This window comes from Heptranchias perlo, chromosome 7, assembly GCF_035084215.1.
Source record: "Heptranchias perlo isolate sHepPer1 chromosome 7, sHepPer1.hap1, whole genome shotgun sequence".
Classification (NCBI taxonomy): Eukaryota; Metazoa; Chordata; class Chondrichthyes; order Hexanchiformes; family Hexanchidae; genus Heptranchias; species Heptranchias perlo.
The window spans coordinates 43,075,651-43,093,916 of NC_090331.1; the positions used below are offsets into that span (position 1 = coordinate 43,075,651).

The 18,266-nt window shown below is 42.2% G+C and overlaps 1 protein-coding gene across 5 annotated transcripts in view; it reads left to right on the forward strand.

Moving 5' to 3' along the window:
* The first annotated feature begins 3,284 nt into the window (after positions 1-3,284).
* Positions 3,285-18,266, forward strand: part of marchf7 (membrane-associated ring finger (C3HC4) 7) — a 59,251-nt gene continuing 44,269 nt past the window's right edge. For 3 of the 5 annotated variants that reach the window (XM_067987406.1, XM_067987402.1, XM_067987404.1), the window contains exons 1-4: positions 3,309-3,397; positions 14,234-14,413; positions 17,447-17,605; positions 17,723-17,909. In XM_067987406.1, the coding sequence (XP_067843507.1) occupies positions 14,246-14,413; positions 17,447-17,605; positions 17,723-17,909 (514 nt within the window). In that variant the 5' untranslated portion in view covers positions 3,309-3,397; positions 14,234-14,245. Of the gene's footprint in view, positions 3,403-13,336; positions 13,478-14,233; positions 14,414-17,446; positions 17,606-17,722; positions 17,910-18,266 lie in introns of all 5 variants that reach the window. The other 2 variants (XM_067987403.1, XM_067987407.1) reach the window with 2 other exon arrangements.

Sequence of the window (18,266 nt, forward strand, 5' to 3'; positions counted from 1 at the left end):
ATTTATTTTGGGTATCTTTTTTGATATTGGCTTGTTTCTGTAGCACCTTTTATTATTTGTTTCATACAGGTGCTCTCTTATAGCTTAGCTCTTCTCCATTACCCCCTTTCAATATCAATTTCTCTCAGGTGCTGTCCCTTTTAAAAAGATATTTCTGCTTATGCTACCCTATTAATATACGCGATTGCCGTCTATCGATGATCAGGTTTTCCCAAGAGTCAATGACCGTGTTGTACTGCTTCAAGTGAATCTTCAGAGTATCGTTGTAGCGACTTTGTTGTCCGTCCTTCTTTCTTCTGCCATCCACTAATTCCCCATTAAGGACTTGCTTCAGCAGCTGTAAGTAGTCCATCCTAACAACATGTCCAGACCAACAGAGCTGAGATTTGATTATCGTAGCCTCAATGCTGGTACTGCCAGCACATTCCAGTAATTCATGCTGAAGTGAGAGAAGAGATTTGAGCTACAGTGGAGGCAGGATGCAAGAGGTGGAAAGATTGGCAACGTCAGAGGGTTCAAAAGGAGAACCCCTCCCTTCCAGGAACGTGGCCATGAGGCTTGTGATAGACAATGTCAGTCATATATCAGCTTGCAGTCATCAACACACCTATCTATGATGAACTTATGCTGCCTTCATTGTTGACACTCTCATCCTCGAGTACAAGGGGCACACTACTACTACCCTATTTGTACAAATAAAAATAAGTTTATTGATCCTTAGTCCTCTTTGTTTACCTCATCCGTGAACCTCCATGCTGTTCTGTAGGCTTTGCAGAGTGGAGCTCTCTCATGATGAGGTATCTTAACGTTTTGCTGCCAATCTTGCCGTGCTCCTGGTCTGATATTGATGGCGCCTGATGGACACTGTTGGCCATCTTTATACTTTCCAATGGATGGTCCCTATTCAGCACCCGTGTGTTGGATGTTTTATTCTATAGTTGTGACAACCCTCCAGAGGAGTAAACACACTGGCCAACCAAGGAAAGGCTGACAGAATTTTAAAAATTAAATCAACAGGGCAAGGATCAATTTAGAAAATGGGATGAGCACCCAGCAGCTGCAATGGCGGCATGGTTTTTATTTTTTATTTCTAATCAGTGGCTGCTGGGACAATTTTGAAGACCACAGCACCACCCAGTGTTTGGAGGACTGAAAAGTAAGTATAATGCAAGGAATGGATAAGCAGGCTATATCCATTAAAAGTAATAGAAGAGTGTGTTACTTCGGCAAGACAGAAGCATGACATAAAATCGTGATATTAGGAAGTAAGTGTGATAATAGGAATGTAACAGTAAGTTCGAGCAGTCCACAAGACAGGATAATCTTCCTCAGTACTGCATTGAGTGTCAGCCCAGATTTTGTGTTCAAGTTAATGCAGCTTGAAAGGCAAGAGTGTGATCAACTGAACCAAGCTAACATGTTGGAGGTGGTAGAGGAGCAACAGTGCTAGCACAAGGAGGAAAAGGAACAGCAGCACCAGCACTTGCCTGAACAATGCCAACATGAGTTTCAGGAAAGGGTGAAGCAGCTCTCGAATTGGCAGAGAGAGGTTTAATGGCTGCGAACGAGGTGAGTGCGGGTACAATTGATTCCTCCCATAATTCTGTACAAAATAACTTTATTACATTTAACCTTATTTCAAATGTTAAGGAAGAGGATTACATAGATGGATTCTTAATGATGTTTGAATTGTTAGCTAGTCATCATAACTGGGATCTTGGAGCATGGGCAGGAAAACTGTCACACAGTGGGACTGCCCTCACTGTCTTCTCTCAAGGGAACCTTAAACTCTGTGCTGATTATCATGAAATATGTATTGAAATTGTGGTTTGAGAGGGAATTACTATTAAGCAATCATTTCGAGTAGTGACTCTAGACACTGTAAGGATATGATTACTTGAAGTAGGCCACACAAGGCTAAATCAGGTACCTGAGAATTTTGTGGCCCCACGAGGGCTGGGAGCTAACAAGTGAGTAATAAGCAAAGGTCCCACATTGATGAACCGGTGGGCGATTAAGAACATGAGAAATAGGAGCAGGAGTAGGCAATATGGCCCTCGAGCCTGCTCCACCTTTCAATCAGATCAAGACTGATCTTTAACCTCAACTCCACTTTCCTGCCCAATCCCCATATCCTTTGATTCCTTGAGTCGGAAACTCAATGGGCTTAATTTTGAAATGGTGGCAGGTTGGCAGCAGGGGCGTAAAGGTGCACGTGGCAAACCCTGATTGACAGGCTGGCTGCCGATAGGAGCTGCAACGCTGAGGTGGAGGGGGGAGAAAAAGAGAGCGAGACGTCATCCGGCTCTGGAACAGATCGGGGGGGGGGGGGGAGGTAGGAGAAGATGGGGGGGGGGGAGAGGGGAAGATCACGGGAGAGAGGGGAAGATTGGGGGACATCGGGGGGGGGGGGGCGGAGGGGAGGAGAGGGGAAGGTCGGGGGGACATCGGGAGGGAGAGAGGAAGATCGAGGGGAAGATCAGGGGACATCGGAGAGGGACACGGGGGCTGAGAGGGACATCGGGGGAAGAGGGGGAGATCGGAGAGGGAGACATCGGGGGCTGAGAGGGACATCAGAGAGGGACATCGGGGGGAAGAGGGGGAGATCGGAGAGGGAGACATCGGGGCTGAGAGGGACATTGGAGAGGGAGACATTGGACATTGGAGCAGGGTGGAAAGGTAAGTTGATTCATGAGAAATAAAACATAATGGTTGTAATACCAATAGAAAATGCTGGAAATACTGTTTTTATTTCACAGTTCTAGCATCCGCAGTATTTTGCTTTTGATTATGGATGCAATAAGGTGGGGCACTGAAGACTGATTGCCCTGATACGAGATTTTTGGTGCCTCGAGCTGGCAGGCAAGAAAGGCATCACAGCCCAATCGATATTGTCCACATGTTCAATTTCCATTCAGAAATGATGAAAGGTCACCGACCTGAAACGTTAACTCTGATTCTCTCTTCACGGATGCAGCCTGACCTGCTGAGTGTTTAGCAGCATTTTCTGTTTTTATTCCATTGGGGGAAGAGGGGGAATAAATCCCAATTTGACAACTTCTGTGTCTACTGACTTGAAAGTATTAATAATAACTGAATTTTTGTAATCAGCAATGTAAAATTCGGCCGCACCTTTCTGCCCACCGATCACTATGTGGACATTGCTCGCCCCATTTACCGTCCAAAGTCTGTCCGCAAGCTCGGCAACCATTACTCTTCCACCATGACCTCAGAATGGCTGAAGCCGGAAGTGACATACTGATATGATTCCGGCTGGCTGAGCTTGTGACCCTATATCAGGACGCCATTAAAAATGGTCCGTCTGATCGTTGGTTAACATTTAAAAGGCATAATATCCGCACTTTTTTTTGTAAACAGATCAGCCTTGAACGTGGAGGTAACGTAAGTTTCTCCCTGATTGTGTTGTCTTAAAGAAGCGTTTGCATGCTTTAAAGTTTTAACACCATTGGTACTGTAAACGTCGGGCTCCAAGAGGTGTTTTAAATGTTCAGTTTGGGCCTACGGTCGGGAAGGAAGCAGCAGAGTAGCTATTTCAGATACTGTACTAGAGCAGAGTATGCCATTTACTGATCTGTTGTGAAAAATACGATGATAAAACTGTTCACCTTTTTTGATGTTGGAGGAAGTATAATATAATTGGTGTGAATGAAAATGTTCGCATTTGTAACTTTCGTCTTTGACATGGCCATGTACCAATACGCTCAAATATCTTTGTCTAATCGTAACAATTAGGACTAGTAGTTTCGTAATGGTGGAATACATCACAGCAAAAGTATGAACATTTGTTGAGTTGGAACAGAATATCTGAAACTCGCTCGCTGGTTTAACATTGTGTTTAGCATTTTTTTAAAAAATACTTCTCTAAAGGAAACTTGTCAGAAAATGGCATCGCTTTTGGCAATAAGGACATACATGTTCGAGGCGTTGTAATCTGGGACTCGTGTTTTTATTAAAGTATGCGTTAGTTTAGTGTTAAGGTCTAAATGCACGATTATATGTTTTGTCAGGTTTCTTGTCTGATATTCAACATTTTAGCCTGATTGACTAGTTTGTGCAATGTGGTAGCTGTTTTACTGTAATTTATAGTACCTGATTATAGCATGAATATATTTTGATACTGAAGTATTTTATGGTTCATCTGACTTTCATCAAAAAGTTGATTAATTCCAGTGAATAAATTGGATTATGGGTAAAAAGTTGAAGGGAGGGTGAAGAAGGAAACTGTTGTCTCTGCTGTAGCTTTTTTAATATAAACATTTTCAAATATTATTTGAAAATGTTTATAAGATTTTCTGATATTGGTTTCTTAAAATGACTGCACAGTTGGCACTATTACTATGTAATGTGTCCTGCAATGTAAGTAACACTATTTGATTACCACTCATCTCTGTTGGCCCCTTGGATCAATCTATGTTGGCTCATGGTTGATTCACGGTGCTCCTATTTTCCACTGGAAAACCTCCAGCAGTGTGCCTGACCAAAAAGGCCAGTGGAATGCTACACAAGCCTTCTTTTATAAACAGTAATATTCATAATATACCAGTTGGGCAGTTGCACCCTGCCTTCCCCTTACCTATCGCATCCATAGAATTGCTGTTGACTTCTGCTTGCGGCATATCCATTGTGACATGTTGCTAGAGTTAGGATTCTGTGCCCTCTTCCCTTGCGCTCCAGCAAGAAAAACCAAGAATATTATGAGGTTGGCCATCCTATCACCCGTAGTGGAAGCATTTGATTAAAAGTACGTCTTATTGTAATTCTGTTGCTTTCCCTTGAAATGGTTGTAGGAAGATGACTGAAACCTAGCTCTAGCAACATTGCACAATTGGGCACAAAGAAGAAAAAAAGAACTTGCATTTATATAGCACCTTTATCATATCCTCGGGAAGTCCCACGGTGCTTCACATCTAATTGATTACCTTTGATGTCCAGTCACTCTTGTATAGGCAAACAAAGCAGCCAATTTGTATATAGCAAGATCCCACAAACAGCAAGTGAAATGAATAACTAGTTAATCTGTTTTTGGCATATTGGTTGAGGGATGACTGTTGTTAATGAAACCAGAAGACCTCCCTGCTCTTCAAATAGTGCCATGGGATTGTTTACAGCTACCTGAATAGGCAGATGGGACCTTGGTTTAACTTTTCACCTGAAAGATGGCACTGTACCTCCAATAGTTGAGTATTCCCTTAGTGCTGCACTGAAATGTCAGCCTAGATTATCAACTAACTTAAGTCCTGGAGTGGGGCTTGAGCCCACAATCTTCTGATTTAGGAATCTTCTGAGTTAAGCTAATACTTAAAGAAAAGATAGAGGGGGATAATAGACAAGAATCCAGAAAAAGAAGACACCCACTTGGTGAAAGGAAATAAAACAATAGGCTAGAGAACTGGTGCCAGGCAGGCCTTTACTGATATCTCTCTATAAATAACTGCCAGAAGGTAAACACAAGTGGCCCAAGATCAGCTCTCCTTCACTCATTTCTCTCCACCCAACACCGCCCTCCCCCCTCCTCCCCCCTCCTCCCCCCCCCCCCCCCCCCCGGCAAAAAAAAAGAAGTTTCTGGCTTACCAAAGGGAATTGCCATGTGAGGAAATCACAGTTACAGACAGATTCGATCAGTCATGGTGCTGCACATTGCAGAATTACTGACTGGCTCTCAAAATAAATTTAACAACCTATGTAACCAAAAAGTTAAACGTTGTGCCTTCGATTTGACTGTCCATTAACAGAGGCTAGAATCACAAAACATACATGTTTTGTATTAAGTGCACTTAAAGCCCTAAAGATTAATGGTGTTAGAACATTAAAAATATATTATGATTGACTATTAATAGGCCTCAACAAAGAATGGTTACTCTTGGCATCACCCAATTTGCAAACAGGAAGCTGGCTGTTCACACTTCCCCTGTGAGGCAAGTTTTTTGGCCTTTTATTACTCCTCACACTTATGCTGAGAGAGAAAATTCAGTCCACTTCCTTAGCATAAACATCTACCACAATCTGACAGAAAAATTCAAGCAAGCAGCAGGCTCCATCTCTATCCTCTGCTTCCTTTTTCTCTCTTTCCCCCACACCCAATTGAAATAAAACCAAGTTTAAAAAAAAAATATGCTTGCGGGCAACACTTTTCTACTTTTCTATCCGGTCCATAAGATAGACCAAAGGATAGATGACCTGCAGCAACATTTCTACCAATGTTGACACAACAGTAGCTACATTTCAAAAGTAGTTCACTAGCTTGAAGCACTTAGAGATATTCTGAGAATGTGATAATGCACTACATAAATGCAAATGTTTGTTACAAGTTGTTGAAAAGGAACCTGAAGAGGACTGCCCTAGTTGTCCATCTGTATAAGGGAAGGATTTAGCCTCCTCATGCACCTGCCCAGTGACATGGCTGATATCAGAAACTCAGTGCTAGATTTTAAGAGCAACATTTTTCCCTTTCAGTGGTTTCATAGCACTTACCATGAACAGACATTGTACCCATGATCCAGTAACTTTATACAATCTGCCTTTGCAGTTGCATGGCCATTCGCCCAATTCCATATGCATCTAGCTCTGCCAAAAATGACTGACATCTTAGATTTTGAAGCTGCCACTTGCACTTTCCCAAATAATGGAAACTCATCAGTATGGAGAGCACAAATACAAGTCCTACTGTGGCACCTATTCTTCCACAAATTAAATCTCAATTCTGAGAAAAATGCCACCACCATGATTCAGAATCATCACAAAACTATGTACTACAACAACAACTTGGATTTATATAGCACCTTTAACATAGGAAAATGTCCCAAGGCACTGCACAGGAGTGTAATGAGACAAAAATTGACCGACCCAAAGAAGGAGATATTAGGACAGGTGACTAAAAGTTTGATCAGAGGTAGGTTTTAAGGAGGGTCTTAAAGGAGGAGAGAGCAGCGGTTTAGGAAGGTAATTCAAGAGTTTAGGGTGTAGACGCGGAAAGCACAACTGCTACTGGTGGACGAAGCAAGTGGGGGATACACAAGCCAGAGTTGGAGGAATGCAGAGTTCTTGGAAGGTTGTAGGGATGGAGGAGGTTACGTAAATGGGGAGGGGTGAGGCCATGGAGGGATTTGAACATGGGGATGAGAATTTTAATATCATGGGATTGGTGGACTGGGACCCAATGTGGGTCAGCAAGCACAGGGGTGATAGATGAATGGGACTTGGTGCGGCTTAGGATACGGAGAGCAGAACTTTGGATAACTCAAGTTTGTGGAGGGTGGCAGATGGGAGGCCACGCAGGAGCGCATTGGAATAGTTGAGTTTGGAGGTAACAAAAGCAAGGATGAGGGTTTTAACTGCAGATGTGCTGAGGCAGCGGCAGAGACAGGCAATGTTACGGAGGTGGAAGTAGTGGTCTTTGTGATGGAGAGGATTATGGGGTTGAAAGCTCAGCTCAAGGTCACATAGGACACAGAGGTTGCAAACAGTCTGGTTCAGCCTGAGATAGTGGCCAGGGAGGGGGATGGAATTGATGGCGAGAGAATGCAGTTTGAGGCAGAGGCCGAAGACAATGGCTTCACCTTTACAATGTTAAATTGTAGGAAACTGGCTGATCCAGGACTGAATGTCAGACAGGCAGTGGAGGGTTGAGTGAGGTGGTGGTGAGGTAGAGCTGCATGTCGTCAGCATACAAGTAGAACCTGATGTCATGTCTTCGGATGATGTCACTGATGGGCAGCATGTAGATGAGAAATCAGAGGGAGACTAGGATACATCCTTGAGGAACTACAGAAGTAATGGGGTGGGAAGAGTAGCCATTGTAAGAGATCCCGTATGGTGGAACTAGTCAAGGGCTGGACAACAGGGAGGTGAGGTGTTGGAGGATATGTCAAAGACAGCAAAGAGGTCTAGAAGGATGAGGAGGGATAATGCATCATGGTCACAGTCAGAGAATGTCATTTGTGACTTTAATTAGGGTCATTTCAGTGCTGTGACAGGGATGGAAACTTGATTGGAGAGGTTCAAACATGGAGAGAAGAAGCTGGAGTTATCTTTGCATTCCAGGATGATCCTGAAGTAGTGAGCAGTTTTGGCAGAGGAGAGCAGGGCCCAATAGTGCTTGTAATCAAACCAGATCTGGCAATGAATCGCTAAACCCGTTGTGCCAAATGTCTGCGCCCCATGGCCTTAAGACAGCAAAGATGGGGGCCGTACTAGGGGGAATGATTAGGGTGGGACAGAGTAAGGATTTTACTGGGGTCAAGGGCATCAAAGGCAGAGGTGAGGGATCGACAGCTGCAGAAGTATCGTGGTATACGGCGGGCCGAAGGCTAGACAGTCGGGAGTTTGAAATTGCTGTTGTAACTGACTTGGAGATTTTTTTTTCCCAGTGGTGGATGAAGAGGGAAGGAGAATGTGAGTGGTGAGGGATACAAGGAAGTGATCAGAGATGGCCTTGTCCGTAATGGGAATATTGCGGTCACGTGAGATAGCAAGATTGAGGGGATGGCCGAGAATATGAGTAGGAGAGTTTATATGGAGAGGGAGTGCAGGAGGGCAGTGAACTCGGGGGTGGGGTTGGAGAGAGCGATCACAGATGGTGAGAAGTTCCTCAGGTTTGGAGGAGGAAAGGAGTGAGTATATCTCTGTCAGAAACTGGGATGGAGCTTGGGTGGATGGTAGAGAATGAGGATTTTAAAGGAGGTGAGAGGAGTTGAACAAGGTGAGTGGCTCAAAGGAGGAGAAGGTGCCAAGCTGTAAGGGAACTGACCATGATCAGGGCCGCACCCACTGTGCTGGTTTGGGCGGAGTAAAAAAGGGAGCTAGAAGTAATGGGCTTGGATCCAGAGCGGCAGCCAAAATGTGTGCATGAATGGACACAAAGGTTACATAGGCATGGCAAAGATTAGAATAGATATGTCCTGGTTGTAAACTGAGACTAGGTAGGAGACATTAAGACAGACTATAAAATTATAGTCGGTGGTGGGATGAAGTTGACTTATAGATAGGGTGGCATCAGCATGAAGCTTATTGTCCAGGTTTAGACAGATGTGGAGGGATTTGGATCTGTTTTGTAATGCCACATTGATGGGCAAAAGGCCTCTTGGTTGGTTTTTAAGATTTAGTCTTGCATTATGAACTCTAAACTTAACCAAGATACTATTTGAATTTCAATTGTGAAATTGCTGTGCGCTTTCAGGGCTAATTTCTTCTAACATTGCCTATTTCCTTTTGCAATGGATGGCCCAACATGCTTGCAACCAGGTTTTAGTAAGGAGAGTATTAGATTGAAAGAAGAGGCCTAAAATGTTGCCAGGATGACGAATAAGCCTGGGGATTGGGGGAGTTTTAGAAACCAGCAAAGGATGACCAAAAAACTGATTAAAAAGGGAGAAAATAAAGTATGAAAGTAAACGAGCAAGAAATATAAAAATGGATTGTAAGAGCTTCTACAAGTATGTAAAAAGGAAGAGAATAGCAAAAGTAAATGTTGGTCCCTTAGAGGTTGAGACAGGAGAAATTATAATGGGGAATCAGGAAATGGTGGATACATTAAACAAATATTTTGTATCTGTCTTCATAGTAGAAGACACAAAAAAATTCAGAATTGGTGTGGAACCAAGTGGTAAATGAGAGTAAGGAACTTAAAACAATTAATATCACTAGAGACGAAGCACTGGACAAACTAATGGGACTAAAAGCCGATAAATCCCCTGGACCTGATGGCCTACATCTGAGGGTTATAAAAGGGGTGGCTGCAGAGATAGTGGATGCATTGGTTACGATCTTCCAAAATTCCCTAGATTCTGGAACGGTCCCAGTGGATTGGAAGGTAGCAAATGTTACCCTGCTATTCAAGAAGGGAGGGAGGGAGAGAGAAAACAGGGAACTACAGGCCAGTCAGCCTGACATCGGTCGTCAGGAAAATGCTGGAATTCATTAAGGAACTGGTAACGGCATTTAAAAAATCATATGATTAGGCAGAGTCAACGTGGTTTTATGAAAGGGAAATGCTGGCTCTCTGATTAACACCAAGAATTTTCAGTTAATCAGAGAGAGCCAGCATGATTGCATTTTTTGAAGAGGTGACTAAAGTAATGGACAGGGGAATGTCAATGGATGTTATTTATATGGACTTCCAGAAGGCATTTGATAAGGTCCCACATAAGAGACTCTTAGCTAAGATAGAAGCCCATGGAATCGAGGGAAAAGTACAGACTTGGTTAGGAAGTTGGCTGAGCGAAAGGCGACAGAGCGTAGGGATAATGGGTAGGTACTCACATTGGCAGGATGTGACGAGTGGAGTCCCGCAGGGATCTGTCTTGGGGCCTCAATTATTCACAATATTTATTAACGACTTAGATAAAGGCATAGAAAGTCTCATATCTAAGTTTGTCGATGACACAAAGATTGGTGGCATTGTAAGCAGTGTAGATGAAAACATAAAATTACAAAGTGATATTGATAGATTAGGTGAATGGGCAAAACTATGGCAAATGTAATTCAATGTAGACAAATGTGAGGTCATCCACTTTGGATCAAGAAAGGATAGAACAGGGTACTTTCTAAATGGTAAAAAGTTTAAAAACAGTGGATGTCCAAAGGGACTTGGGGGTTCAGGTACATAGATCATTGAAGTGTCATGAACAGGTGCAGAAAATAATCAATAAGGCAAATGGAATGCTGGCCTTTCTATCTAGAAGACTGGAGTACAAGGGGGCAGAAGTTAAGTTATGCTGCAGCTATACAAAACCCTGGTTAGACCGCACCTGGAGTACTGTGAGCAGTTCTGGGCACCGCACCTTCGGAAGGACATATTGGCTTTGGAGGGAGTGCAGCGTAGGTTTACTAGAATGATACCCGGACTTCAAGGATTAAGTTATGAGGAGAGATTACACAAATTGGGGTTGTATTCTCTAGAGTTTCGAAGGTTAAGGGGTGATCTGATCGAAGTTTATAAGATACTAAGGGGAACGGATAGAGAGAAACTATTTCTGTTGGCTGGGGATTCTAGGAGTAGGGGGCACAGTCTAAAAATTAGAGCCAGACCTTTCAGGAGTGAGATTAGAAAACATTTCTACACACACAGGGTGGTAGAAGTTTGGAACTCTCTTCTGCAAACGGCAGTTGATACTAGCTCAATTGCTAAATTTAAATCTGAGATAGATAGCTTTTTGGCAATCAAAGGTATTAAGGCATATGGGCCAAAGGCGGGTATATGGAATTAGATCACAGATCAGCCATGATCTTATCAAATGGCAGAGCAGGCATGAGGTGCTGAATAGCCTACTCCTGTTCCTATGTTCCTGTGTAAATCATGTTTAACATCTGAGTTTTTTTGAGGATGTAACTAGCAAGGTAGATAAAGGGGAACCGGTGGATGTAGTATATTTGGATTTTCAAAGGCATTTGATCAGGTGCCACATAAAAGGTTGTTACACAAGGTAGGGGCTTGTGGGGTTGGGGGTAATATTAGCATGGCTAGAGGATTGGTTAAAGGATAGAAAAGAGGGTAGGGATAAACAGGTCATTCTCAGGGTGGCAGGCTGTAACTAGTGGGGTGCTGCAAAGATCAGTGCTTGAGCCTTGGCTATTTACAATCTATATTAATTACTTCAATGAAGGAACCGAGTGTAATGTATCCAAGTTTGCTGATTATACAAAACTAGACGGGAAAGAAAGCTGTGAGGAGGATACAAAGGCTGCAAAGGGGTATAGACAGGTTAAGCGAGTGGGCAAAAAGGTGGCAGATGGAGTATAATGTGGGGAAATGTGAGGTTATTCACTTTGGTAGGAAGAATAGTAAAACGGAATATTTTTTAAATGGTGAGAAACTATTAAATGTTGGTGTTCAGAGACTTGGATGTCATTGTACAAGAAACACAAAAAGTTAGTATGCAGGTACAGCAAGCAGTTTGGAAGGCAAATGGCATGTTGGCCTTTATTGCAAGGGGATTGGAGTACAAGAGTAAGGAAGTCTTGCTACAATTGTACAGGGCATTGGTGAGATCTCACCTGGAGTACTGCGTACAGTTTTGATCTCCTTACCTAAGGAAGGATATACTTGCCTTAGAGGCGGTGCAACGAAGGTTCACTAGATTAATTCCTGGGATGAGAGGGTTGTCCTGTGAAGAGAGATTGAGTAGAATCAGCCTATACTCTCTGGAGTTTAGAAGAATGAGAAGTGATCTCATTGCAATATATAAGATTATGAAGGGGCTTGATGGGGTAGATGCTGAGATTGTTTCCCCTGACTAGAGTCTAGGACTAGGGGGCATAATCGCAGGATACGGGGTTGGCCATTCAAGGCTGAGATGAGGAATTTCTTCACTCGCAGGGTTGTGAATCTTTGGAATTCTCTACCCCAGAGGGCCATGGATGCTGATTAATTGAATATATTCAAGGCTGAGATGGATAGATTTTTGGCCTCTAGGGGAATCACTGGATATGGGGATCGGGCGGGAAAGTGGAATTGAGGTCGAAGACCAGCCATGATCTGATTAAATGGTGGAGCAGGCTCGAGGAGCCTTATGGCCTACTCCTGCTCCTATTTCTTACGTTCTTGTATCTGTTTAGCAATTGTTGATTGTGAATTGATCTATTTTAGGGAAACATTATTTCAGCAATTGCTAAAGTAGTGTATTTCTTGATTGGGGTAAATTATTTGCAGAGAAATGCACGGAGATAAAAGTGAATAATATCCACCTTGAGGACTGTAGTTTTTCATTAAGCTACTGAAATTTTATTTTTATTGTACATGATATGCCTGATCAGGTCAATGGATGTTCACAGATGGAAATTAGCACACTTATTTGAATTATGTCCCGTCTGTTTTAAGTTTGCTTTGACAGACATAAACTGTTCACTTGGCGATTGGTCATTGACTTAATGTCACTTCATAGAAATAGTCACTGTGTGAAATTATGTTGATGTTGATGCTGATAGCACAGCAGGCATATTAACATCTATTAACATATATTTTCTTCTCATTTACCCCACCCCATTGTAAAGCTATTATTTGTTTTATTTTCTGCTTCGGACTCCCTCAACCTCTAACACCATTTTGTGGGTGAGCATGTAATGTACTGCAATTTTTTTTAACAAAAGCTGTTCTTGATCCCAATGCTGTTAGGGGTATGAGTGGCTTGTAATGGCTTTTCTTCTAACTTTCCTGTTTTGCCTGTGGGAAAACACTTCTGTTCTTTGTACCCCCCCCCCCCCCCCAAGCGCATTAGGGATTGGGATCATGTCCTGTGGGAATTGTGATGTTAACCTAGGTGCTACCATGTTGAAATGTCATTATGCCACCCACAATAGCTATCATCAATTATGTCTGCAGTGGTTTACTGAACAAGACTGCCTCTGCAAATCATTCAAGTGGTCCAAAAAGTCTGGAGCAATAAAACTGCCACACCAATATTACTAGACGTCATGTATGGAATAACTAGAAGATACAAGATTTCATTATAGTAGTGATTAAGTAAGTGCCTTGATTAGTATGTGTTTTTGTCTCTGACTGCCTCCATCTCTGCTTAGGCATATGTTGGTAAATGCAGGTCTCTTGGCTGTAACTTTTTTGGACCCTTTCAACAAGGAGAGTAGTCTATTATGCCTTTTTTTTGTACCTTCTGTACATGGCATTTAAGTTTTCTGTTGTTCCCACCTAATTGAGGAATAAGGTGATCTACAGATTTAAGTGTCATTAATGCCAAGAACAAATGCCCCCTTGAAATGAATGGTTTAGCTACAGAGTCAACAAATATCAAAAGCAAAATACTGCGGATGCTGGAAATCTGAAATAAAAACAGAAAATGCTGGAGAAGCTCAGCAAGTTGGGTAGCATCTGTGGAGAAAGAAACAGTTAATGTTTCAGGTCGAGGACCTTTCGTTAGTTCTGACTTGCTGAGCTTCTCCAGCATTTTGTTTTTTTGAGTCAACAAATATTTTGCTTGGCTGATGTGTTAAGCTTTTTGTCTTGTGTTAATTGGTGGCCTGCACACGTCTGACGATTCTCATTCATGAAGTCACAGGAGTGGGACTTCGTTATGTCATATTAGCAGATAGTCTACACAAAATATCTGCTTTGTCTACCTTTTTAATCAACATGGTAACCAGGAGTGACTAATAATTGTACAGATATCTTAACACTAAAGAATTACAGCACATTGAAGTAGCAGAGTGCATCTTCTGTCTAATCTTCAAATGTAAGAGCATCTAATTAATCTTTTTTATGTAGTGTTTTGTGAAGATGGACCCCAAACCCTCCAGGATACCCAGAAGAGTATCTGTTGAAGCACACAACCCTTTATCAGCATCTTCATCGGGAACAAAAAAGTTGCTTGAGGGTAGATCAAATGGCCTAGGTGACTCATATGCAACAAGAGAAACGCCAAAGAAATTGGAAGCTGAATTTCAGGTAACAACTACTTCAATCACCTTTGTGGTAACTAGCTATGAAATAATTACTACTACAACAACTACTTGCATTTATAAAGTACCTTTTTAATGTAGAAAAATACATAAGTTGCTTTAGAGGGAGGAAAGGGAGCCATGGTGGGAGAGTTTGGAGATGATTGAAGGCTGGGTCGAAAAGGTGAGTACCTTCAAAAGCCTTTTTAAAAATGACAAAAGGAATTAAGGGAAGAGTTCTGGAAACTAGGGCTGAGATGGTTGAAGGCTCTTTTACCAGTGGTGGGATGCAGGGAAGGTCAGAGTTGAAGGACTGAAGAATATGGGAGAGGACACTAAGTTGGAGGAGGTTCCAGAGGGGATAAAGCTGTGAAGGGATTTTAAAATCCATGTGTTGGTGGACAAGGAAATGGTGTAGGTCAATGAGGATGAGATGGATGACCATGATTTAGTGAATTTGGATGAGTTGGAGTTTGTGGATGGTTTCTAGCAAGGAAGACATTGTAGGAATTAAGTCCAATGGTGACAAAAAAATGCATGGGTTTTGGTGAAGGTGAGTTAGGGGCAGAAGTGGAAGTAAACTTCCTTGAAGGATAGGATGTGAGGTATTAAATTCTGCTTTGGGTTGAAAAGGATGCTGAAGTTTTACATGGCCTGATTTTAGCCTGAGTAAGTAGCTGGAGATGGGTCAGTCTTAGTTCTCAGCCCCCCCACCATAAACTTATGGTTTTATTCAGCCCAATATTTAATTAGAGGAAATATTGACTCATCCATGACTTTGTCAGGCATTCTGATAGCAGGTGTTGTCAAGGGAAGTGGTGGATAAATGGAGCTGAGTATCAGCATACATATGGAAGCTGACTCTGTGCTTGTGGATAATGGCTGAGACTGGCAGATTTAGATGTGGAAGAGAAGGGCCTAAGGATAGGTCCTTGGTAATTCTACAGGTTACAGTACAAAGGCAGAAAGAGAAGCCATTGCTGGAGATGCAGTGGCTGAGTTGGGACAGATCGGAGTAAAACAACACAAAGGTAGTCTACTGTACTGGCAGTGGAGGAGAATTCTTTTGTTAACGGCTGCAGTGTGATTGAGAGAGCTAACCTGTGTCTATTGCAATTTGAGCATGTCATTTGTGATTTTGACTAGGGTGATTGCAATGCAAGAGCAGGATGAAGCCGCACAGGGAGTTCTGGGAGAAGTGGCCATGGAGCTGAAAGGTGCAACATATTTAGGGATCTTGGAAAGTGAGATGAGATGTGGCGGTAGTTGGAATGGATGGATGAGGAATTGATGAATTTGTAAGGGAGAGGAATGGTGCTTGAGTTAATTTAACAGTTGTGGTAGGGAACATTTTGGAATGAGAGAATCAATTACTAAAAATCTAGTTGAAGATATTTTGTGTGTGTGTGTGATATTTTTATATATCTATAATCTATATCTATCTCTTTGAAAGAGCTATCCAATTAGTCCTGCTCCCCTGCTCTTTCCCCATAGCCCTGCATCTCCCCTCTGGTTCTTTTGCCAATTATCTTAAATCTGTGACCTCTGATTATTGACCCACTTACCAGTGGAAACAGTTTCTCCTCACTTACTCTATCAAAACCCTGAATAATTTTGAACATCTCTATTAAATCTCTCCTTAACCTTCTCTGCTCTAAGCAGAACAATCCCAGCTTCTCTAGCCTCTCCACATAACTGAAGTCCCTCATCCTTGGTATCATTCTGGTAAGTCTCCTCTGCACCCTATTTAAGGTCTTGACATCCTTCCTAAAGTTTGGCTAAATATGTGTACAGACAATAAAGCCTTCTCAATTGCACTCGTGCTGGGCTTTGCCATGGTTGAATATGGTGTTCAAGGAGGCTCCTCCTCCTGTTAGTTGCCTATTGTCTGTTAGAGGTTTGCTGTAATCTGTTGGTTGTGGGCTCACTTAGCTCTGTGTTTAGCCTGCTGCTTTTGGTGGTCAGCATGCAGGTAACCTGGTGTTGTAGCTTCACTAGGTTGATCTAAATTCTACCTAATTCTCCTCCCGGTATGCCCTTCTATAGTCCCTATTGAATCCAGGTTGATTTGGCTTGATAGTGATGGAGTGAGGGATGTGCCAGGTCACAAACTTACAGCCCCTCATAGATCTTGCCAGCCAAAACTGGGTATCCATTGTTAATCCGTCAACACTACATAATGAGGGGATCCTCACTGTGAAGATGTGCTTTTGTCTTCACAAGGACTTGTGCAGGTGTGGTGGACTCTCGTACCAGTGCTTTGTTGGCGGACTTGTCTGACCGATAGATTGGTGAAGATGAAGTCAAGTAGATTATTTCCTTGTGTTGGACAGACCAGCCTAAATACAGATCTGCCCTAACAGCAGAATAATGCATTGTGCATTACATGGTATAAGATTCCTGTTACAAAATGGTATATCTTTCAATTTACCATGAGTATTGACATGGGAGATCATTGTGTGTGTCTGTATTTTATATATTAGTCATGCCTAGCAGATATCTTTTAATCTTGTGTTTAGCACATGTCACACTTTGTTAGAGAAGTGCTTAAGGAAGAAAGCCAGTCTTGGATGTGGAGGCTAAAATTTACAAGCATTTGCAACTACCCTCTAATCTTGGCAGTTTAAAAGTAGCTGCACTTGGCTGGATTTGCTTATTTAGAGCAATGGCCTCAAAGGCACAGGACAGATTAGCTGCTAAACATGACACAAGATTTCTAGTTCTGAAACTACCATTGAGTAGTGTCAAATATCTTAAATGTTAAAATTTCTAACTGTCTGATCTTGAGGTGTTTTGAATGGCATGTTTCATAGAAATTGCAAAAATCGGTATTTTTGTATTCCTTTTTTTCCTCGAACTACTTCCTGCTCTGAAGATGTATTTATTAGTGCTATCTCTTTCTACGCAAGGGATAAAGTGTGCTTTGCAGCTGTTTCACAACTTCGATTTCAGCAGACTTTATTTTATATTCCTTCCTCTGCATTTGCTGCCTCTTCCCATTTATTGCTGCAGCCTTACACAGGCTTTTATTTTCTTGCAGGGTTCTAGATTGCACTATAATTCCCACAGAGACTTTCCTATTTCTGAACCAGACCACGGTGAACATTTGTTGAAACTATCGACGACTGCTTCAGCTCGCAGCTCACGAGGATGTGAAAGGCCATGGTCCATGGGTTTTTCAGGAAATCGAAATAGAATGGTAATCTGTTTCAGAAATTAAGTTTCATTGTTCACTTAAATGCTTAGCTGACTAAAGATATGTAGGCATTAATTTTCCAGAAGCAGCTAACACTTTTTAATTTTTCTTTATATACAGTTTTCCACATCTGAAGCTTCCCATTTATCTGCACCTTTGCATTCTACTTTATATAATGAAACAGAAAGACTTCCAGGAGCATCTTCAAGATTTTTAACCCAGTCTCAGAACAGTGATTCCAAGAGGCCTAAACTAGCATCGACTTGTTCTTCTAGTAATAGCGCCAATTACTTGAGCAACAATTCAGGTATTTTTCTTCTCACCCACCTGAACTTCATTTGCAATGAGCTTTTTTCTATCTCATCTCCCAAAGGTTGTATAGCTGAGAGGGTTAGGTGGGTGACCTCCTCTGTACTTTTAAGACATCAACTGGAATGGGATGTGAGTGGCCAAGGATACCTCTTGGTTCTGTTGTGCCTCCCAACAGAGGCATGGGATTCCAACATGCATTGCACTGAACTGACACTGAATTATATTGTCACACCTGGGTTTAAGTTTATACTAGGAATTTGCAAGGGGCCTACTTGATGTTCTCAATAGATCAGTTCCATGATGAAATTGTTTTTTATGATCTTGCCAAAACATACATCTGCATGGGTAGACC